The following is a 24,425-nucleotide window of genomic DNA, read 5'->3' as shown; positions in this document are numbered from 1 at the left end:
CATTTTTCAAGGACATGTTTAGCTTCCATGCACAAGTTTCCTCTTTGACCTGTGTGAAATCCAGCTGTGTTTTATGGTGACATATTGAGGAGTCATAGTGGGCAGCTTTATTATTTCTCAGGCAGGCACCATATTGTCTGACCTGTCCTCCTCTGCAGTGTGTGTGTGTGTGTGTGTGTGTGTGTGATTAATGAAACTGCATGACGGACAGAACAATGAAGTCTCCAGTGGTGTATTGTGCTTCTTAATAAGGTGTGCCCCTGCACCCCACCTCTGGAAACCCCAGGGGACCACAGGAGTTCTCCACTCATTACATTTTTCACCAGTCTAACTTCTCTGCCATTTTTGTTCTTCTTTTTTTTGGTCACACATTTGACAAGAGTTAATCTAACAAGATATACTGAAAGTTAATTAAAATAAGTGACTACTGGGCTCTGAGATGTCTCACACTCAAAGTTGATGCTTCCTAAGTGTTGAATTTTCCTCAAAAGCAATCTCCCTCGAGCTCAGATGAGACGACGACAGGAATGCAAATTTCTCCTAAGTTCTGTGTGAGATAAGGTTTCTCTCCTCGGGACAGTTTTTGTTTAATTTGGGTGCTCACATTTATTTTCCCTGAGGCAAAAGTCTTTGCATATCTCCCTTTTTTGTCACATTTATTTTCAGCTCTTCGTTGTTTTGATCAGTGTGAACGTTTGTATTTCTTTAGAATATCAGGCCGGCCACTTTTCAACTTTTTTCTTAACTATAACGACAATAAACATTGTAGACTACAGTTTAAATCACATTTAACCTATAGCAGTGCATTCAGAAGGAACACTTGATCATAAATCCTTTGAGCAAACGGATTCCTTGAAATCTAAGTTCCAGTTGTTTTTAAAAATTAAAGGGTAACTCCATCATTTTTCATGCGTGCAAAAAAATCCAGGAGCTGCACGACAGTGAGAGTCTGCAGTGTGTAGCTTTACCCTTCAGTCTCCGGTCAGGGCCTCATACTCGGCTGTAATAATAATAACCCACACTACATATTGTGAAATATTGTAGTAGTCCTGCTTTCTATTATTCTAGTCCAAAACCTTAAAAAGTAAAATACCACACAAAGGGGACTGACTACATCGACCGTGGCGTTGTCACCATTGTGTTGCACACTTGAATTTATTGCATAGAAGAAGTGGACTTTGTCTTTTTACTAGATCGTAGAAGAGGGTGAGCTAGATTTAGAGTGAGTGATTTTAAAAATAAAATCATTATTTGAAAGATGGGAAGTGCCGTGTTTTTATATAGCTTTAACACAGGTAATAATTACTTGGTGACCATTTTGTCGACTTCGGATCCCTTTTCACGGCAGCCGCTTTGGGCTCGTTAAATTAGGAAACGCACAGGTGGAGTTAATAAAGTGAAGGCTACGTTCCCTTAAAGGTGAGGTGGTTCACGCGCTCTTGTATTGTGTAAACTATATTCTTAACAATGTTATATCAGTGCATACACGACAATACCATCTCCTGCAGATAGCAGTGTGGATTCTTGGAGTTAACATTACATTACATGTCATTTCGCAGACGCTTTTATCCAAAGTGACTTACAATAAGTGCATCAACCATGAGTATAAACTCAGAACAACAAGAATCCAGAAAGTACCATTTCTTCAAGAAAGTCAAATGACCAAAGTACCATAAGTAAGAGCCACTTAAGTGCCACTGTACCACACGCTAATAACTGTTCAATGATTTCCTGAAAGCCAATAATGTGCCACTCTTGTTATTTTCATTGAAAAGATAGAGTGGAATGTGTCTTTTTATGCTTTTCTAAAAGACCAGCCGATATCCAAACGAGCAAAATGATAACGGGCGTGTCGCCATCTTGCAGCTCGTTGGTGTAACGAGCTGACGACTCATTAGTGTAACGAGCTGCAGCTGTCAGTTAGTGGACGGAGAGTCAAAACCTCACAGCCGAAAGAGCTTTTGTAGCAGTTTGAAAATGTTTAAATTGAAGCAAACGGCAGCCTTTAAAAAAATGTTTGACGCTAAATATTGAGGCGCGAAAAAGACCACTCTTGTACCTCGTATCGTAAGAATGCCATTGTTGGATATCATTTAATAAAATTGCTGACTGCTGTTTATTTGTCCACACTGCTTTGTGGTTGTTACAACGGTATGTGTGTGTGTGTGTGTGTGTGTGTGACCACTGACCAGGGCAGGTTTAACTCCTTTTTAGAGCACACTGGGCTCTTTTTTTGAAAGCTGCCACACCTGGAGTGCAATACATCATTTTCACAGCACACATTCAGACCGACACACTTGGAAACGCAGCGGTGTGTTTGAGTCGATGCGATCGACTGACAAACGCCCCGAGCACACTTGATAACAATGCTGGTCAAAGGCACAGGATTTGAGTTCACCAATAACAAGTTGGAAATGTTCGGTGTAGCGTATGTTGAATAATGTATCCAACAACGCAATCATATTATGACTTTATTATTTAATAATTAGCATTCCGACAGATTTTTCGAAACTGTATGTTTGAGAAGCTGTGGCTCAGGAGAGGAGCGGGTTTGTTTTTTCACCTACTGTCGGCATGTTAAAGTGTCCTAGAGTGAGATATAGTGTACGAATTTCGAAATCCTGCGATATCCTTTCTATGTGTTTGCAAACTTTTTTCAATTTGCAGTCATCCACTTAACCTGCTGTCACGGTCCCCTTATTCTAGGCAGCGATAATCTAATTAATTAACATATCTTCATTTTGTTTTGTCTTGAGTTATCATGTGCTGCCACTTATAGCATAGCCAATTACAAATATCTAAACGTGTCGTGCTGAGCATGTTGTGCCTAAAGGGAGTAGCAGGAACACTGTGGGATCCATTTCTTACATTTATATTTGGAGAAATAGCTGTGTCTAAAAAAATTAAATGATATATATATATATATTAGGGCTGTGAAACGATTCAACATTTTTTTTTGCTCTCCGTCCCAATGCGCACACACAGCTCTGCGGCACGCGAGACGGAGAGCCGAGAAGTGTTAACGCGACACGTAGAGACAGAAATGACATGCTGTTGTGTTGAGATGATCAATAACAGACGGCTGTTTAGTTGAATAAATGAACTAAGACGTGCGGGTGGAGATTTCAGGAGGCGGGCCAATTTTTTAAAATGTCATGCGATCTACCAACACTACGCCGCGAACGACTGGGAGGTCGCGATCGACGTGTTGAGACCCCTGATCTACAGGAAGTAAAAGTCGTAACAAGGTTTCCGTAGGTGAACCTGCGGATGGATCATTACCGATGAACAGACCGTCTGCATTAGAGCGGGACATAGTTCAGATTGAAGAGGTATATTGGATGCTCATTCTGCGCATGCGTTAAAAAAACTAACTAATTAATCCTGTAATTTAATCATAACGCGTTATTTTTCACAGCACTAATATATATATATGTTTTAAATATATTCTTTATATATATGTTTTTTATATACGTATTTATATATCATTTTTAATACAAATATATGTTCAAAATATATTTTGTATATATTTTATATATATATCATTTTATATATATTATACATTTATGTTTTATATTTATGTAATTTTTTCAGATATACACTACCATTCAAAAGTTTGGGATCACCCAGACAATTTCGTGTTTTCCATGAAAACTCACACTTTTATTTATCAAATGAGTTGTAAAATGTATAGAAAATATAGTCAAGACATTGACAAGGTTAGAAATAATGATTTGTATTTGAAGTATAAATTTTTTTCTTCAAACTTTGCTTTCGTCAAAGAATACTCATTTTGCAGCAATTACAGCATTGCAGACCTTTGGCATTCTAGCTGTTAATTTGTTGAGGTAATCTGTTGAAATTTCACCCCACACTTCCTGAAGCACCTGCCACAAGTTGGATTGGCTTGATGGGCACTTCTTGAGGACCATACGGTCAAGCTGCTCCCACAACAGCTCAATGGGGTTGAGATCTGGTGACTGTGCTGGCCACTCCATTACAGACAGCAGACCAGCTGCCTGCTTCTTCCCTCAATAGTTCTTGCACAATTTGGAGGTGTGCTTTGGGTCATTGTCCTGTTGGAGGAGGAAATTGGCTCCAATCAAGCGCTGCCCACAGGGTATGGCATGGCGTTGCAAAATGGAGTGATAGCCTTCCTTAGTTTCTTTGCAATTTCTCGCATGGAATAGCCTTCATTTCTAAGAACAAGAATTGACTGGCGAGTTTCACATGAAACTTCTTTTTTTCTGGCCATTTTGAGAGTCTTATCGAACCCACAAATGTGATGCTCCAGATAATCAACTAGCTCAAAGGAAGGCCAGTTTTATAGCTTCTCTCATCAGCAAAACAGTTTTCAGCTGTGCTAACATAATTGCTCAAGGGTTTTCTAATCAGATATTAGTCTTCTAAGGCGATTAGCAAACACAATGTACCATTAGAACACTGGAGTGATAGTTGATGGAAATGGGCCTCTATACACCTATGGAGATATTTCATTAGAAACCAGATGTTTTCACCTAGAATAGTCATTTACCACATTAACAATGTATAGAGTATATTTCTGATTGATTTAATGTGATCTTCATTGAAGAAAACAATGCTTTTCTTTGAAAAATAAGGACATTTCTAAGTGATCCCAAACTTTTGAACGGTAGTGTATATATAATTTTATATATATATATACTTTTTAAATATATATGTACATTTTTCTTGACATTTGTCTCACTGAAATCCACCATTTTTCTTTCCAGCTGTGACGATCAGCAGACATTCAAGGCTGCATTTCCCTCAGCAATAAGGTAAGAAGCTGATAAAAGAGGATGCTGCAACATAGTGCACACATGTGTGTTTTCTCAGCACTACAGATGGCGTGCGGTGACACTTACGCATGAAAGAGAAGCCGCTCAAAATATGTCAATTGGCTATTCATGGCATTTAATTAAACCGCGTAAGCACACATTTGATCCATTGTAACAGAAACATCGCACTTTGCATGTTATGTGTTGACGGAGACCGGGAGCCAATTAAATCTTCCCATCTACCTCCCACCTGTTCTTGTAGTGATGCTATTCTACTTGCGGCCCACCTCCCGTAGAGCTCCTGATACACACTTCATGGTAGATGGGTTGCATTAAGTCCTGTAACATGCGGCTGTACTGGAGTGGTCCAGGTCAGTGTTGGTGGACTGCAGGATGAGGAGCGGCGTCCAGCTGATACTGTTAAAGAGAGAAAGGCCTCCAATCTCTCTTCATGATGTTCTTTTGTCCTGGAGGCTCTTTTCTGCTGCATTTAAGAGCAGCAGAAAAAACTCGGCTCCAGTTTCTCTGTATTTTCTCGCACTTTAAGTTTTATATTTTGTTTATTTTGGTTCCTTTTTTTGGGGTCTTTATGATTCACTCTATTCGCTTCCACGATCGCACAAATGCAGTGAAAGCTGGATGTTGTATTACGCTTTTTGTACTTTTCCCACAGTTGAAACTATATGAATAATAATGTGGCATAAGAATTGTTTTAGTCCTGGTTTTAAAGCCTCCATCATAATAACGTTATGACATATAATGGATAGACTGTTGGTTCCAAAGTAGCTCGCCAGGTGTAATATTGAACAGATTAATATGTGATAAGCATGTTGTTATTACTTTGAGATAATTAATGGAAGACTCCATGACGGTATACCATATGTACATGTTCAAGCTGACTCAATGAATTGGAGTATCTGGCAGGATCTGGTGCCTCTCTCTGTAACCACGCTCCACAAATGAGGTTTACTGTTTCTGTGCATTTTTTTTTCTTCCAACCATTAATGAGCTCCGATGTTGATTAATCTGATGCCGTGTCTCCGTAAACGGAGCTCAGATCTCAACTTCATCGCATGTGTTGAGTCCAAAGCTGCAATGCAATACAGGCTACAGGTTAGATATTGTTCTTTGGAAGTCGTACGATTGCAAACGTATCCTTTAAAAAAACAAAACGTTGATAGCATTTAGCATGGCTGCAGGTAGACTGGAAGGCACAGGGCAGAAAACAATGTTTTATCTTTATTTATTTTTTTATTTTAAAGCATATTACAGCAGAAATGTCTGGTTGCAATACACAAGTTGTACATGTTTTCCATATTTCATCCGTATCTGTCCTGGATTACTTTTAAATGCTCACCAGACAGCTGCCACCTTTCCATTTGCTTTTGTGAAGGAATAATCCAAGATGTGCATTGGGAACACGTTTACTTTAGTTTTTTTGATTTTTGCATCAGTAGATAAAGAAGTTTTTATTGTTATTGTTATACAACGCCATTTAGTTTGATGGCCCGCAGCCATCCAGTGGCAGCAGACGACAAAGACAGACAATGTATGAGATGCAAATACACAAGGAATAAAACAAAAATAACAATAAAAAAAGCATGCATTTGTTTTGATAGTAGACGTGCAAGCAGGCAGTCTGATCTTCAGAACATCAGCTTTCTATAATTTACCCATTTTTTAAGGAATACGACTATAGTCACACATGCTATAGTGCCTCATGTTATTTTTTTACGTTTAATAAATGACCGAGAGCTCTGCTACTGACCGGCAGCTGCAGACTGCATTTAGTTACTAATGTCTTTTTTGTTCCTGATGCAGGCCGAATTATTGGTTTATTCCCTTAACCAAGTGGAATTTAATTGAAACGGGCACATGTTTGTTTCTCTATTTATGGAAAGTATAATTACTATCCAAGTAGGTTTATTACATTTTAAACGACTCAACTTTTCCACATGGTGCTGTTTGTAATTGGATGTTTTATTTCTCTGGCCGGGGATGGACCGTCAGCTGCCAACTCGATCAATTTATTGTATAGAGTCTTCCTCTGGCCCTCGACCAGGATCCTCTCTGCAGACCCAGATTCTAACTCTGAGGATAACGATCAGCGGAACAGATCATCGAATATTTTAATCGTGAATAATTTTTCGTCTTAACTGTTGTCACGGGCAACCTTTCATTCTAAACCAGAACCTTAACTCTACTTAGCTGCAGGGGGCTGAACTGTGACTTCAGCCGCTCTATCAATAAGACATGTGCGTGTAGATGTGTCAACGTGGGGTAGTTTACACAGACTTTATTCTCTATGGTGACGGTTACATCAAACTACGACCAGATGTGTTGGAGCTATTGAGTCAACACGGCAGCATCGTGTGTCGGCCCGGTTACCGGCAGTTTATAATAGTCCATTTATCAGAACCGATGACGACTAAATCTTTATGTCTATACGTGCCGACTGTTTCTGGTCCTGGAGGAGGTGTGTGTGTGTGTGTGTGAATTTCATTTCGGGCTCCTAGGAAGTGAGTTATACCAGTTTAAGAATAGAGAGCTGTTAATTAATAATAAACGTTTATTATTCTGTTTTACCTGGCAAAACAATACAGATTCTCTGTATGTGAAATCTCAAGGATCAGCGTGAGTTATTAGATTGCGTTTTTTATTTTTTGTTATTATTTAATATTTTTTTATTGTTAAACACATCTTTAACAACATTTTTTTCCACTTTTTTGCAACTCAGCCACACTTTTCGAAACATTTTTTTTTTTGTGTTTTTTTTTTTCCATCGCCACTTTTAACAACAGATTACTTTGCAGAACCAAAACAAAAACAGCGGAAAACAACCAGGGGACGCAAACACAAACACAACACTTTTGAAACATCGATCAGCGTGGCGGCAGAATTCGCCCACTTTCCAAAATTTCCCCAGATTTTGGCTAAGCAACCACCCCAGTCTGGAAAATAAGATGGATGATTTTCGGAACAGGATGAGGGTCAACGAAACCGTCCACCTTTGCCCAGCATCATTCTTTGCTTGGCTGACTCAACAATAAAGCCTTTTGTCTTGCGATGCCCAACCGAGTCCTCTCTGTTTTCGGTATGCAGACAGAAGTCAGTGTCGTGGTTCTCCTACAGGTGCGGATCGCGGTCAACAAACAAAATGTGGTGTGACTTGGTGCAGACAGACACAAAGCCTGTTTCTGGAAGAGGGGTGGGGGAACATCTGATTCTTTCTCTCATGCCCATTCAGAATTTGGACTTCTTGCTAGCCCATTCTACTCTGCTGGGTTTCAGCAAACATCATCACCACAGCGGACACATTTCACCCACGGAGGACTGAACATCTTCATCACAACCTGGCATGAATGTTAGGCTGCGGACACCACCATCATACGCCAGCTGTAGTGGTGGCAAAAAGTCATGCCGAACACGTACCAAGACATGCGGTGGTGGCAGGGAGCTGAAAACGTGGGACCACAAAAGGGAAAGAAGGCTGGACCACTGCTATGTCTCTCTTCAGAGGAAAATGCGATCAGGGACTGCCGCTTTTTTGCTTCCGGAGTATAAAAAACAAAGGATCTGCCGAAAGTGACGTGAACGAATGCGGTGCCGTGATCTGACCAATCGCTATACCATACAGGATCGCTCGTAGTCGGCTGGGACATGACGCGCAATCAGCGGGTGGCAAGCGAAATTTAGGAAGAGAGTAGCAGCGCTCTCAGCATGAGCAAGGTCAGTTCAGCCCCCAGTCAAGTTAAAGAAGTTTCCTAACCAAAAGTAAGAGTTGCTGAATCCATCCGCATAGATCGCTGTGAACGGAACGCAAGCTGGCAGTCTATATGAAAAAAGCAAGGTCCGATCTCGTGGCATGCAGGTGAAGCGATGATGGCTGCACTGCCTAAGGGAAAGCAAGCATCCGAGGGAGTACAAAGGAGCTGCAGATTGGCTGAGGGGGGGAGGCGCAAGGGCGGCAAAGCAGGTACCGAGACAGGGTGGATCACAGAGAGCGAGCAACGACCTGGTGAGCAGCGGAGGCCCGGGACTTTCACACTGAAATGATTTTATAGCAGGCACAGCGCTAACAGCGCCGAGCGCAACAACAAACAACGACACCGGTGTGTTTTGGGACCCCTAAGCAACAACAACAACACAACTAGCCTGATGAGAGAGCACAGTGAGGGGAGGGCACAGTCATGCTGACACAGGTCCAGATGGCATATCTGGGGCATATCTGGGCGAGTGCTGAAGACCTAGCTAGCTCCAGAACACCACATAATCTGGTCCCTCTCTCAACCTGACACCTCGGTCCCGCACCTTCCAAGAGCCTCACTATTGTCCTGTGCCCCAGAATCCTCTCTGAGAGCATGAATCATTCTCCTCCATGAATGAATCCCCACCCTGGTATGGTGTGCATTGAAATGCTGATAAAGACCCCATGCGGACTCCCTCCCTCCCCTCCATGGAGGCTCCCCTTCCTCCTGATCGCCCAAACAGATCTCCGCTGACCAAGCTCCTTCCTCCTGTCTCCCCTACTCTGCACACCACACCTCTCATCTGACAGCCAGAGGGGGGCTAGAGAGACTGATGTTCATTTTCAACACCATAGTCATCAGACTGGCGGCAAGCTGATTGAGCTGGGACTGAACACCCCCTGTGACTGGGGACCCTCTGGACTCCCAGACCAGGCCTGGGACCTCTGACGGTGGGCAGACACACCTCCTGGATCTCTCACCCCTCCCTCAGGACCCCCCAGGGTTCAGGCCCAGCCCCCCCCTCCTACTCCCCCCCACACACACACACCCCAGTGGGTTCAGCTCAACACCATCATCTCTCCATCACACAGTATGGTGTGTGGTGGTTCGATCACCTGATCATCATTGGTCTTGGAATGCCAACCTGGGTTGCTCTGTGATCCGACTCTCACTGGAGTGCCAGGACAAGTTAGCTGTCTGTCTGATTGTGGACACAGCAGTGGCCTCATCAACAGAGTCACCACAGAGAAGACCTGGACTGGGACCACTGGGGGGGAACAACTGAGGAGAGTGGTATAAATACCTGGGAGGGAGTGGAAGGTGCTGGGGAAAAACAGGTCTGACAAACATCACAAATCACAGACACTCTGGTCAGAAAGGCAGACTACCAAAGCAGGAGGAGGAGGAAAAAAAAACACCAGAGGGCAGAGGATCAAAAGACCCTGAGCTGTAGAGAGCCTCCTGACAGACTGGAGGAGCCTGGCCTGCCTGGCATCACAGCCAGCTCAGGACAGGAGCTACTGCAAGCAGTGGCTCTGGCGCTGAGCGCACTATTGGGACTGCACTCCCCCCCTGGCAGGACCCCACCTGCAGCAGAACTACACCAGGAGGAGCAGCAGGATGGCAGGGACCAACACCACCCCAAACCTCACCACTAACAACAGACTCAGGGCAGGCAGGCGGTCACGCAGGCGCCTCCGAAGAGACAGAGAGACGGAGACTTTTTCCTCAGGCCATCACCCTCAGATCCACCCTCACCCCCACCCTGGACCCCCACCACCCACACCACTCCCACACACACACACACACACACACACACACACACACACATGTGTTGTGTTTATTTTTTTTGTGTGTAGTGTGCCCTACTTGTTTCCCTGCCCTGCTGAGCTTGCCACACTTATTTCCACACACCCTGTGTGTGTATGTGACAAATAAAACATCTTGAATCTTGAATCTTGAGAAGCGATCCTCGGTGCTGCGACGTGACGAATCCTTCAGTCAGCTGGACTGATGCTTCACTTCATGAGATCCGGTGTCTCTCACCAAGTCTGGAACCTGACGAGCTCTTCTTGACCACATCGTCCACGCCATCACGGCATTTACTGGTAGCCAGCGATCATGCCTCCTGCGGGGGACGGACAGCAGCTGGCTGGCACTGTTGAGGTGAATCATGTTTTTCAGGCTGGGTGGGGGGGGGGTCTCATTGAGAGGGTTGTGTAATCCCAGCTGCATCACTGCCAAATGGATCAGGCCTCAATGTCCAGAAACCCATTGGCCTCCCCGGCATTCACATCTCGATACCATGAGGCACCCCTGATTTCTTTCTTTATTTCTTTCTCTTTTGAATGAGTCTGTGTGACTGAAAGACCTTAAATGTTGTTTTTGCCACGAAGGCCTCTAACATTGTGCAGCACAGAATGCCGTCGAGTTATAATTGAGGGAAGTCCTCCAACATGATTATATCAGGCCTATAACTACACCAGAAGGTCCCTCAACAACTGTTTAATGGACACCAAAACAAAGAGTTTATCGTCCTAATCATAATTCCCCATCTCATGATTTTCCGTGAACACATATTTTCTAAGTTAATCTTCCAAACATCTCTGCTGAGCAACCAGATACAAAAACACAGAAACTCGTGCTGCAGGACGGCTGGCTCTAAAGCATGAAGTATCTTTTTTAAAGAAGTAAAAGCACCAATAATACCACAGTGTCGAATACATTCTGCCTTCATAGTTTTACTAAAGTAGAAGTACACATGTCTCAGCAACACATCTACAACTAGAGCGGGCACTCGGTAGAGCGCATACCTTCGCATATCACAAGATTGGGCATTGAATTATGAACATTTTGGCATTAGTTGCATGCCAATTGGATAAAAATTGACCGTGCTATGGTAAAAAGAAGATGTTTACCTTTTCATGACCTTGACCTTTGACCCGATCGATCCCAAAATCTAATCAAATAGTCCCCGGATAATAACCAATCATCCCACCAAATTTCATGCGATTCGGTTTAATACTTTTTGAGTTATGCGAGTAACACGCATACAATTAAATAAATAAATACACGGCGATCAAAACAATTTTCTAAATTTTTCATGTTTACACCGAGATTTCAGTTTGGTCATGGAAATTTGGTTTAAAGTCATGGAAAAGTCCTGGAAATCCATTGGTCAACATGTGTAAGAACCCTGTCCTGAGTAACTGAGGATGGGTTAAATGCAGAGAATACATTTCGTTGCCTGTGTACCTGCACTCTGTGCAATGACAATAGATTGAATCCAATCCAATGATACGCAGGTAATGCCGGATCAATACTGTGGTGTTGAATTGAGCCCCGGTGCGTTTTATTGGGTGTTGGTTGGAGGATTAACCTCCTGGAGCCGATGGCAGGTTTGCATTTGGAAGGTATGTGTTATTGGTAGACACCCGTCTATCAGTGACGTGAGGTTCATGGTTGGTGAGGCACTGACTCCTTTAGTGTCAGATTTACAAATATATAAACCCAAAAGGGTAGCTTATTCAATTGGCTACTGGTTATTTCATGTCTCATCAGCATTCTCCACACACGCGCACAAACGCACACGGTACATATTACAGATACGTAAAGGTAAGAACAAGTTTGAAGCAAAGCTTTTAGCTCCGGCGTTGGTCTACCTGTGTTAATCACGTCCACTTTTGACTGAAAGTCCAGTTTTGAGACATTTTTAAGCTGAGATATATAATCCTCTTCCATGTTGGCGGTCTGGCGTCGCAAAATACAAAAACAAACGGACTTGACTCGCCTGGCGCCTCAGCGTAGAAGAAGCAGCAACAAGTACCCGTTGGCTCACTAGCGCCCCCTGCAGGGCGGCAGAGTATTATCTGCCTCACCCTGCGCCTTTTCACTGCGGTTTTATTTCCCATCAGCAAAACTAAATATGTCACGTACAAACATTAAACTGTAATGTTATAGACCTTAGCCAGACTGTGGAAAATCAGGGCAAATAAACATATCTGCAAACATTATATTGGCGACATGCAGAGATACGGCAACCCGCACGGGACAATTGCATCAACCCAGCTTGTGATGGATTGCGCAATCAGAGGCTCGGCTCGACTCGTCGCCTCAACTCTCGTTTAATCCTGTATTTGAACAGGAAATAGGCAAATTCAGCGATTTTGGCTATAAAATGTTCGAAATTAGTCATACAGAAAGATCGGTGGACAAATATTAATATAAATTTGATGTTATCATTATTTATTTTTTAATTTTTTACTTTTTTTACTCATGATGACTCCCCTGACCGCACATCCCTGCCGTCTATAGTGCTCCTTTATTGTGTCTTTGCATAGGCGTTTGATGATTTCATACTTCAACATGGGCAATAAGTGACAGTCATATGGATTATGGTGATAATGTTGAACACAGTTGTTGGGGAGAGAGACGGTAACCGGTCGTACTTCACATCCGTCTCTTAAATGTGCAGTTAAAGCCGCTTCACTCGTATTTCAGGCACTACCAATCAAACCAAAGTGTCATTATTCTACCATTATGGTCTGATTACAGCCTTTTGTTTGTTTAACCTTCCAAGAACACACAGCAGGCAATACTGAATCATTTTACCTGAATAAAGTGACCATTTTTACACATTCTGAATATCAGCAAAACAAATCGACAAATGTATCGGGAAACAAATATATGGTATTAAACTCAGGCGATCTTCTTTTTTTTCATGCCTTTTTATAACAGATCAGATATTAGTCAGGCCACACAGCCATCCTCTGTATCCATGGCAACCGGTTTTTGAACACATCCTCAAGTGGCGCCAGAGACGTGAACGACTGGATCTATAGACTCCAAATGGAAAAACACAAGATATCAGCTTATTTTTTTAGAAGAGGACTGACATTTTGGAAGTTAGTTTCAATACAAGATTAATAACTCTTGATCTTGTCCAGCCTCTCGTTTCGAGTACCAATCAAAGTTGATATTTGGAATGTTCCAAAATACATAGGGGGGGGGGGGGGGACGGGACTGTTTTTGGCTTCAGATATTAAATGAATTCCTTCACATTTTTATTATTAAGCTGACGTATAACTGCATCATATCTTAATAACTCAAACTTGCCGGCCTGCCAACCACTGTTTTTATAAAGTTCAGTTTGATCCATGACCGTATCACGTTGAATGAGGCTTCGCCGACAGCCTCCGTGTTGGATTGGCGGCGTGTTGGTGCTCTCTCTCTCTCTCTCTCTCTCTTTCTTTCTTCACACACGGGCAGCCATGTAAAATCTGTCACTTAGTAGACAGTCAGTCACCTGACAGCATGACATCACCGTCGACCAGGTGGATCATTATGCTAATGAGCTTATTTCTCACATCTAGCTCCCCTTCTATGTGGAGGTGTGCAGAGCTGTGCCTCATATAGTGAAGTGATTAATTAAACTGGAGTTTTTAAAGGTGTCAATATTTTTGATTCCCTCCGGCATGCAAGTAAAACCAATTAATTAAACACTGCTAATGCTGTATAACAAGGTAGTTTTTACCCAGAGTTACACGGTCTCCTGTTACGCCGATGACGTCCAACTCCCCTCGACACTCTCTCCCCAAATGAGACTGCACCGACCTTTCGGTCTTCAAATCAAAACCCAGCTGTTCAGAACTGTTTTTATTGTCATTTTAGTTATTTTTATTGTGTAGCTTCTCTGATGTTTTAATTATGTAATCCAAAGCGTCTTTGAGTACTTCGAAAAAACCACCATAAAAATGTAATTTATTATTTATTGTCTTCGGGGTGTTTATTATTGATTCCACTACCTCACTCCGACCTCATGCCAATTTAGTCAAATGGATAACATTTGTATTTTTGGACACGTTTCTGCCCCCCTACCGATCATCAAACCCATCTTGCTGGATGAATAAGGCTGAAACAATGGATTTTTCTTTACTTGAATCATCAGCAGGTTTTACTCAGAAAGTAAAAGAGTAAGTATATCCTAAATATTTTAGTTTAAAACCTTGAATATGTGTGTACTTCCAAATGAACTCGTGCACACAATAGGTAATGTATACTCTTGATAGACCTCAAAGACTTTCAAAATTCAATCAGCCCGAGCAATATTTACCCAGCGCACTCTTTTCACCGCCGCCCCATTCAGCCGGCTGGATGGCGATGACCTCATTCTCAACTTGTGTGTGTGTGACTCAGACTCTATGCTTCAGATCAGTTCCATTTCTGCTTGATGAGTAGTCGGAGAGTCTCTGCTGTGTTGTTCACACTGTTTGCATGGAAACGGACATTTGGTGATGCAACATCTGGTCTATTTGCTGTTTTAGAGATTATGATAAAGAAAACCAGGTTTGGTGTTTAAACCAATAATGATGAGTAGAAATGGAAGGGGTTAGCGCACCGTGGGCTGTGGATGGGGCTCTATAATAAGAGCGATGCTCTGTATTTAATACGTTTTGGAGCGTAGTGACTACACATTTCAGGAATGGATGGAATGTTTTCTCCATAGTAATGTTTGTTTGTTTGTTTGTATTTTTATTCAGTCAATCAAATCAAATACAATACAATATTATCCTATAACAAATACAAAAGAGAGACTGAAAAGGTATAGGTAGAAGCAAAAAAAATGCTTATAAATTCCTATCCTAAATTGAAATCAAAATAAATCGGAAAATTAATATAAAATAAAGAAGAAGAAAAAACAACAAAAACAACAACAATAAACAAGATAAAAAACAAAATATATTTATATATACTACCACATACATCTTCCATATTAATCCGTTTTTAATTACATTTATAACTCTCAAGGATTTTTAAATAAATAATTCCCTTAAAAAACAAAAAGGAGTTCACCATTCTTACTTCTATTTCAACATTATTCCATAATTGGACTCCTACAACAGAAATACATCTTCTTTTAATCCCTTTTTTAGCCTTTTGTACCGTGAACTTGCAAACATCTCTCAAATCATATTTACACTCATGTAATGTATAGGCAGGACAAATACAATAGATGGATCATAATATGCAACATACTCTAGGGTCATATTACCCCCCCTACACACACACACACACACACACACCATAATATGCACTTGTTAGCCAGGAATCAGTTTTTAGTAAATATTTGATCCGGCTCCATCATCTGTGTTCTAGCTTTTTAATAAATGGCCGTTTTCTCTACAGCCGAATATATATTTCTGAAAACCACACGATTGACTTTCCATCGGCCGTTGTCCTCGCCGCGTCTCCTGAGGCCACGCGGGGTGTCGCGGTGACAGCCTCGGTCATGTGATCCGGTTGTATTGTGCTGTGCTTGTCATATTCCATCGCTTCAGGGCTGGGACGATATGCTGTCAACCATAAATTAAAGAACGCATCTCTGGAGGCAACACATTTAAAGTCCAACAGCATTCACACGGATTCATCCCGCGTGTGGAGTCAAAGATAATGTCAATGTGCTTTAAAAAACAAGTTTATCGTTAATAGTTTGGTAACTGATCCCCGTGTATGAAGTGGCATGTAACTTACTGCTGGTGAGATGACTCTTATTTTCTTCCTTTGGGTCACAATACATTAATTAAACTTGTAAACTATCCCCACCATAAGAGATTTAGCCTCATACGGGTCCATTAACCCTCCTGTTACTTTTCGGGTCAATTTGACCCCATTCAATGTTTAACGTCAGTGTTCTTTGGGGTCAATTTGACCCCAGGCTGTTTTTCACTGTCAAACATATAAGAAATATCAACTTTTTTATATATTTAAAGGACTATTTAGGTAGTCAACAAACAAACATAAAGTACCTCACACTTAAACTTGGGAAACAATATTAATTCTAATAATTTTCTGGAGGTTTTAATTGCTGAGGTCAAATTGACCCCGAGGGTAAAATATGTCAGTAAATGTAAAGGTAACAGGAGGGATAAACTATTAAACTTTATTAAACGCATGCGTCCGTAACGAGATCCGTAGCCGTGCCGTCAAGTTTACATTCAAACTTTATAAAAAAACTGCGAATCCTTTTACTTTTTTCAAAATAAAAGTCTGACTTATCTAATAGAGAGGAAGTAGCATAAAGCCTCTATAAATTCTTCATACAATATCAAAAGGCATACGTCAAAAACAATAAGGCAAATACAAAACAGGCAATCAACCCGAAACAATAAACCTTCCATGGGGTTATTTACAAGTTTATTGTTATTAAATGGAAGAAACGGGCGTATATCATTTAAATGTCTCTATTTTGGTGTTGCAGCAGATCCTATGTGCATGTTTCAGAAAAAGCTAATCAGCGTTAAACCAAAGAAAGCAGATGGACTAATTACGGGGCCCGTTAGCCCAGTTTGGTGCTCTGGACGAATATTTAATATGTTCCCTGGTCCAGAGCTCCTCTAGGATTGGCCCGTTTCATTTTGTGGGCTGTTCTATTATTGCATTAGAGGCCATGTTACTGTAATGGGGCCGAGGCATTCCCAGCAGGCGCTGCTGCGCCTCCATTGAACAATGGCTACATGTTCCACCGCTCCGTCTCAGTTTACCTTTATCTCACCGGCTGTTTTGCCGTGATTTGCCTCGGGGGGGCCAAAATGTACCGGGCGTTGTCGATGTTTTCTGGCGTTCCTCCTCCGGTGTGACGTCTGTATTTACTGCACACATTATATCGGCGGCTCGCATCGTTTGCGGCTGCGTCCTCAGACTTGTTTTTTTTTTTAGGTCCTCCGATTCTTGACCGATCCAGTAACGTCCCGTCAAACTCTCATTTGAAAATGGTGAAACTTCTCACTCTATTCCAATGAATTTCTCTTTCCCTGGACCGATCCAGGGTCCTCCACCTCTGCTCCAGGCCTCTCTGTTGTATCACGTGTCCTCGAGGCCTCGATGTCTTCGGCAGGTGGTTGTACATCTTCAGTCGGTGCCTTTTTCTCGTGGGATCGATATGAAAAGCCCCTTTTTAGCTTTGCCTCATGGAGTTACTACGCTGGGCCGGCCGCCACAATCACAACTGGTATGCTGTGGGGCAGTCGGCCGTATAGACGCACGGAAGCTCAAGCCCCGCCTCCGCGGTGGGGTCATCCAATAGTCGCCGAGGCCAAAGAGCATCGAGCAGTTGACTCTTTCCAATGTCGCCATTAGAACTGTAATAGTTTGGTGCGATTGTGGGTCAGTGGGAAGCAGGTCCGTCTTCCAATCAGGGGGTTGGAGGTTCAATCCCCGCCCTAGTCGATGTGTCCTTGAGCAAGACACTTAACCCTGAATTTCTCCCTGTAGCTGCGGCGTATGATTGTAACAGGATTGTAAGTCGCTTTGGATAAAAGCGTCAGCTAAATGACATGTGATGTAATGTCATGTAATTTGCGTATTCATGCCGAACCGTCACGGACTGTTACACGCTGCCGCACACGGACTCCACCGTGTGTAGATGGAAGTTCACAGGTGCGAGTATCGCCCGGGAACTTCTATCTGCGTGCCGTTGGAGAACGGTATTGGAGTTGGAGACGACAGCCGTGTAGGTTTTCGTCTGTGAGGCTTTTACTGGTGACGGGGGTGCTTTGATGTCATCATGTCCCACCATGCTTAGAGACATTATGACATCATGTTGATGACGCAGAGCAGGTATAATGTTCATTATTTTTGGTTTTAGCGTGTTGGCAAACTCATTTGAGTTAATTCCCAGGTATTTTGTCGAGAGATGATCCCGCTAGATGAAAAGTCGACAGAAGTCTTCTGTTATTACAATTCACTCTCTAGTGGCTGTTGTGGGTTTGCTCGGTTGTCATGGAGATGGCTCGGTTGACCCCAAGTGATTAATGTGTGTACATGCTGTTTGAGGGGCTGGACACCGTGCACGAGCTATATATTCCTGAAAATAAATCCTTGTAAATTATTGAACAATAGGCTGTCGGCGGTGTGTAAACAACATGAAACATGTTGCTAACAGCGGAGCGTTGAATATTCTTTGTTATGTGAGTCTGCAGTAGCTCAAAGGCGTGTGTGTGTGTGTGTTCTATGTATTGGTGGTTCAGTGTGTGAGGTCAGCGGGTCCTTTTTCATCTCCTCAAAGGGTTAACGTTTGTTGGACCTTTTCAATGTTACACGTCGATATTGCATTGGTTTTCTGTAAGAGGTTCTCTATGTTGATAATTATATCACCTTTCTTCTCGTTTGGCACGTAAACTCAAAGTGCTTTAGATTAAAGGGAACAAATATATAATAATCTTCACAGATGGAAAGAAAAACGGTGACTTCAGTGAGACAAATACAGAATATATATATATATATACACCGACGCCACCCTGGTGGACGGGTTTTGCGGTCCGATGCAGCGGCTGGGTAAATAAAGCATCCAGGCAAACAAGATGCGCCTGCATCCAGATGGACTCACCGGAGCAGCATGCAGAGAGATGGAGTCGGGGCCTGGAGGTGGAACCACACGGCTGTAAATGTAGAAATACCTACTGTGCAGTATTCATGTTTACCTTTTTTGTTCATTGCCGTGTTCAATCGTAAAGACTACTGATGACGCGTCATGTGCTCCTGCATCTGTAATTGTATTAACTCGGGAACTAAATTGATCTAAATAGGCTGTCAAGTCCATGCAATGCACCGGGATTGAGCTATTTCTTTTGTTTTTCACCAGACTTCCAATTAGAGCAGCCGCCGTTGCATTATTCAGTCCACTTCTTTCTAAATGTACCCCAGAAATTGACTGGTAGAGTATATGTGTGTGTGTGTGTGTGTGTGTGTGTGTGTATATATATATATATATATGGGTAACATTTACCCCATGATCGTATTTAAGTATGACCAACAATAGTCCCTTTTACATTTTTTACCACTTTATTCCAGATTGATTCTCAATAATTTTGGCCAACATCCATGTTTTTCCAATTTTTTTTCATTTTCTAAAATGTATCCTAATAGATATTGTTTGCTTTTAAAAAAAACTTTTAAAGTGTGTTCTCCTCCTTATAAAAAATAGTTTATAATAGACATACGCAGTCATTGGGATTTGTCTCCTTTTTTTCTCCATGCATTTCTTTTAAATAGAAAAAGCTGTCTATTCATAATTATGTATGGACCTAACGCTATTTCATGACTAAGTTGGGTTGCTGTGTGCACACTGGAGCCGTGCTCCCACACTGGATTTGGGAGCAGCCTCATAAGTCTGTTGTTTTGGGGGCTTTCCAATCACATTTGATCTTTGAGAATCCTTTCTCATCGGAGGGAAGGGAACATGTGTGACGGGACGCCTCGGTGGTAATCCGGCATCGATGAAGACTCTGATGCAGGATGAAGGGGGGATTTACCTCAATTATTCTTTGTATAACTTTAATGGAGCGTCGTGCTCTTTAATTTTCTTTTGTGAGGCGTAATTTGGTTAAAGAGTTGAATGACTGTTTGTTTATGAATAAATCATGTCCTTATTAAAAATGTGGCGTGCAGTGAGATGAATTTTAGTTTAGAGGATTGACATCGGGGCTCTCATTAATCAACCATGGTGTGTGTGACACAATCCATTGTTGTGTGTTACTGCTGAGGCTGAACAGGATGTTGTTATTTTCCTACACTTACAAAAACAACTCTGATTTTGACTTTGTGCTCATGCTTTGTCAGTTTTAGGGGCCCGAGCTGCGGCTCGTGGTTTAATGAGATACTCCATGGATATTCATATCAAACATGTATGATGATATTCTTTCTCTTTTAATAGCCTGAAAGCATGAAGTCCAAAAGTGCATTTTTACGATATGCGATCACAATAAGAAATGCACGGCATGAAAAAGAAGAAAGCTATGTTTGTGTGCAGGTTTTCTTTTGTAATGTTTAAAAGTTTGTGAATAGTTGACAAAAAACGTAACTTTCTAACGTGAACAATGAAGGAACACGCAACTCTGTCAATAACGTGCTCATAATTACAATATGCAGAAGTTAGAGCTGCATTGTTCTCAGCTGCACCAAGGTTATTTTTTGCACGCTTCAAATACATTGATGTCTGACTGGATATTCTACCACCTTATGTACAGTGTGTTTTTATATTTGTTCTTCTTATTATAGTGTGTTTGTACCTCTGTTGACTCAGAGAGCCCTGCAAAACGGACTGTTGGTCGAGGTACAAAGGGCAAATAAATTAACCCTGTACCTTGATATTAAGGAAGAGGCTAACATGGATGTGATGGACAGACATATTTGCAAAGAAAAACAACAATTCAAATATTCATAAACTTGTAGACGTTACAAATACAATGACAGCTTTCTCTACAGTTCATCCTCTGAAGCCCCGCTGAGCCCACTGCCGCTTCCACTGATAACCATTTCATCATATTTGTAATGTTCTCATGCTGTGTCCTCATTGCTTCCTCTTGTCTTTTTTTAAGGCCTCCTGCTGTTTCTCTGCTCTTTCCTAAGACTTGGAGAGAACGGATGCCGCAGCAATTACAGTCTTAAAAAAAGAAGAAGCAATAACGCATCATTTCTGTGGTTGGTCTATTTTTGCGGAGACAAACATATCCAGACCCAAAGGTGAAATCCAGACCCTGAGGCTCCTATGAATTGAGAAAGGGAGGGGTCTGGTCTTTGAAGGGCATTCATTACGGAGGTTTTTTCTTTCTGTTTTCATCCTGCCTCTGCAAGACTTTTTTTTAATTAGTTAGGTTTAACAGTTAGGGATCATTAGCATAAGGGCTCATGTCGGTATGAGAACGGTGTTTGTCGGGCTCAGACAGCGAGTGATTGTGAGAGTGTCAGGAGGTTAGTGGAGAGGTTGAGTGATTTAAGACGGAGCCCAAAGCAATAACTGAGAGCATTTAACGGGCTGCACTAAAACCGAGTGCACCAATCAAGCCCGTTATTTAGTCATGTTACAGAGCTACCATGCAACGGAGGCATCTTCGTAAGGCTGCCTAACATGTAAAAAAAATATATATGTATATATTTTTTTAATGCGCATATATATATATATATATATATTCTTTTTAAACATTACATATAAATATATTTATATATATTTTAAACATTATATTTATATATATTAAACATTATATATATATTTTAAAACATGTATTTAAAAAAATATATTTTAAATATAGAGATTTTTTTGAAACGTATATATTTATTTTTAGTATTTTTTTTTAAAAGTGTGTGTATATATATATATATATTAAAACGTTTTTTTACATGTTAAGCATATATAGATTTATTTTATATATATATACTGAATATATATGTTCTTATTTTTTTCTCCCATATATATATATAATTTTCCACATATATATGTTCACATGCTTAATACTTATGGCACTGATGTTGTATCTTAGATATTGTCTCATTGTGCCATTCCCACATTGAGCTTCAGGGTATTTCCCCATTGTGTGCCACACCATCACGTCTGTGTGTGAACACATCTCGCATAGAAACCCGATTCTGAATGTGTGAGTCAAGGTCAGGAGCTCGCGGAGCAGCTGAGGGGCTGCCTGTGTCCTCCATGGCCCGGACTGACCCCTCACCTTTGACCCCCGTGGCACAGAGGGCCCTTGTGTTCCCATGTAGTCCAGACAGGAGGTGCTCTGTTCGGGAGGTTACAGTGTTCTCCTTCTTCTTCTTCTTCCTGAATGATTTTCTTCACATTAACATTATTATCATACATAGTAATAGTATGTATTACTGGCTTTTAATCTACTTTCGCTTTGCATTGTGTGAATTGTGTGTTCTTCTTGCCACACAAACTGTTGTAGTGGGTCTAATCCTGTGCTGTTTGTCATCGTTTTATGTTTGTTAGAGAATAATAATAACGTATAAGACTTTAAGTATGGTTTTAAATTCGTAGAATATTTTTGCGAAATGTATATTTAAGCAGTGAGACATGGACACTACATAACGATGAAGTGATGTAGTCGCGAGCTGACGGCTCAAGATCAAAAAACTATTTCCCACCGTGTGTTGACGATACTTTTGTAGTTAACTTTATTCGTGGTGAGAGAATATGGATTATGATAACAATGTGGACCAAGATTTTAATTTTTAGAAGATGACGAGCTGGAAATTGCTTCGCTGGCTCCGAACTCTCATCATCATCTCCTCAAATACAGATTCTTGTTGACATGTTTGTCACTGAAAATGAAACTGACTTCAGAAGTGCCGTGTTTCATGAAGTGGTTTGTCTCCTATTAAAACAAGATTGTGCAGAGCCGCCTCTCCACTTCCAGTTTAACGTCTCTTACTCCGAATATTCAGTGTCCTTATCTTTTCTCTCCAGCGGGGACCAGATGGACATTTTGTTGTGGGCTCTTTTTGTTTTACGAAGCACGACAATGGCCTCACTGTGCACAAATTAGCACTTTCTTCACATTCATAAAATTATATCGTTCATACGGGTAACCGTGCAGAGGAGCATGAATGCAAACTCAACTATGTGTGCAGAGAAAATGACTTAGTTTCTACTTTTTCTAATGGAGGGGGGGGAAATAAAAAAGATGGTGACGCCACCGTGGATTAATGCACATTTTATTACAGTATATAAAAATTGGGACAATCACAATTATCCCACGCGTCAGATGAAATGCGTACGAGTCATTCCCCCCGACATCTGGCTCGTTCACCACAGTCGATGAGTTTCATGACTGCTTTTAAGCTTTTTGTACCACCTGGACCTCGCAGTAAACGCCACCTCCTTGTGTCCTCCTCGTCTTTTTGTGCAGGTGTAGCTGCAGGCTCCGCCTCCCCCGCCGGCCAAGATGGTGGTGCTGTCGCTGAAGATCTGCATTCGCCAGTGCAATGTAGTGAAGACGATGCAGTTCGAGCCCTCCACGGCCGTCTACGACGCCTGCAGGATGATCCGGGAGAGGGTCCCCGAGGCCCAGACCGGACAGGGTGAGTGAGGTTTGAACTGTGAAAGGGAATTGGCTAATAAATCAGGAGTTTTTAAAGCTAAAAATCTGACTCTGGTGGAAAGGAAACCGTTCCTCCACGAAAGTGCTCACAATAAACTGTGGATTATCTTGAGTAACTGGGTCATTCTTTTCTTAAGAGATATTGCTGTGGAGTTTTTCAAATGTGTCTAAACATATATTTATAAACATATATATATATATATTTTTTAACATGTGAGGCATATATATATTTATATATTTAAAAAAATATATATATATATATTTTTTTTTAACATGTTAAGTATATATAAATAAAAACTATTTTTTTAAACGCATATATATATATTTTAAACGTGTGTATATATATATAAAATTGTTTTTAACATATATGTGTTTTTTGCCACTTTTGAGCCCCACAAATCTAGTCTGGCCATATATTCCCAATATAATGGAAAGCAGGCAGACCATCTGTGATCGTCATCTCCAAATCTACATTTGATGAATTAATATTATAATATTGTCTGATAAACTAATGCTGGGATCAGACTACACGATGTTTGTGTCTATTCAGGCGACCGTAGAGTAATAAAGTGGTGATGGGACACCACAGGTTGGAGCTCAGTCAGTCACAGCTTGCTATCTTTCACTACTCCTCTAACGGCGGTCCAGGAGACGGCGGGGTCCGACTTCACCGTTCCACCCGGCAGCGTCATCGTTCCCATTGGCCGACCCCAGCATGAGGACCGACTTGCACCACGGTCTCTATAAAATGCTGTCGTGTTTCTCCTCCCTGTTCCAGCTTCAGACTACGGTCTGTTCCTGTCTGATGAAGACCCCAGAAAGGGCATCTGGCTGGAGTCTGGAAGGTCGTTGGACTACTACATGCTGCGCAGTGGGGTAAATCTATAAATATATCCACCTGTTGGACTTGAGCCTGTGCAGTGGGAGGGGGAGGGGGGGGCACAACTTTACTCAGACAGATAGACAATACCAACAAAGTAAAGTACTATATC

At 41.6% G+C, this 24,425-nt stretch overlaps 1 protein-coding gene across 1 annotated transcript in view; it reads left to right on the top strand.

Moving 5' to 3' along the window:
• The window catches only part of tln2a (talin 2a), a 107,238-nt gene that overhangs the window by 22,951 nt on the left and 59,862 nt on the right, over positions 1-24,425 (top strand). The window contains exons 2-4 of the mRNA XM_056412213.1: positions 4,752-4,799; positions 23,242-23,413; positions 24,212-24,309. Of these exons, the coding sequence (XP_056268188.1) occupies positions 23,278-23,413; positions 24,212-24,309 (234 nt within the window). The 5' untranslated portion in view covers positions 4,752-4,799; positions 23,242-23,277. The remainder of the gene's footprint in view (positions 1-4,751; positions 4,800-23,241; positions 23,414-24,211; positions 24,310-24,425) is intronic.

This window comes from Pseudoliparis swirei, chromosome 4, assembly GCF_029220125.1.
Source record: "Pseudoliparis swirei isolate HS2019 ecotype Mariana Trench chromosome 4, NWPU_hadal_v1, whole genome shotgun sequence".
Lineage (NCBI taxonomy): Eukaryota > Metazoa > Chordata > Actinopteri > Perciformes > Liparidae > Pseudoliparis > Pseudoliparis swirei.
This window is presented reverse-complemented; position numbering and strand designations above follow the sequence as displayed.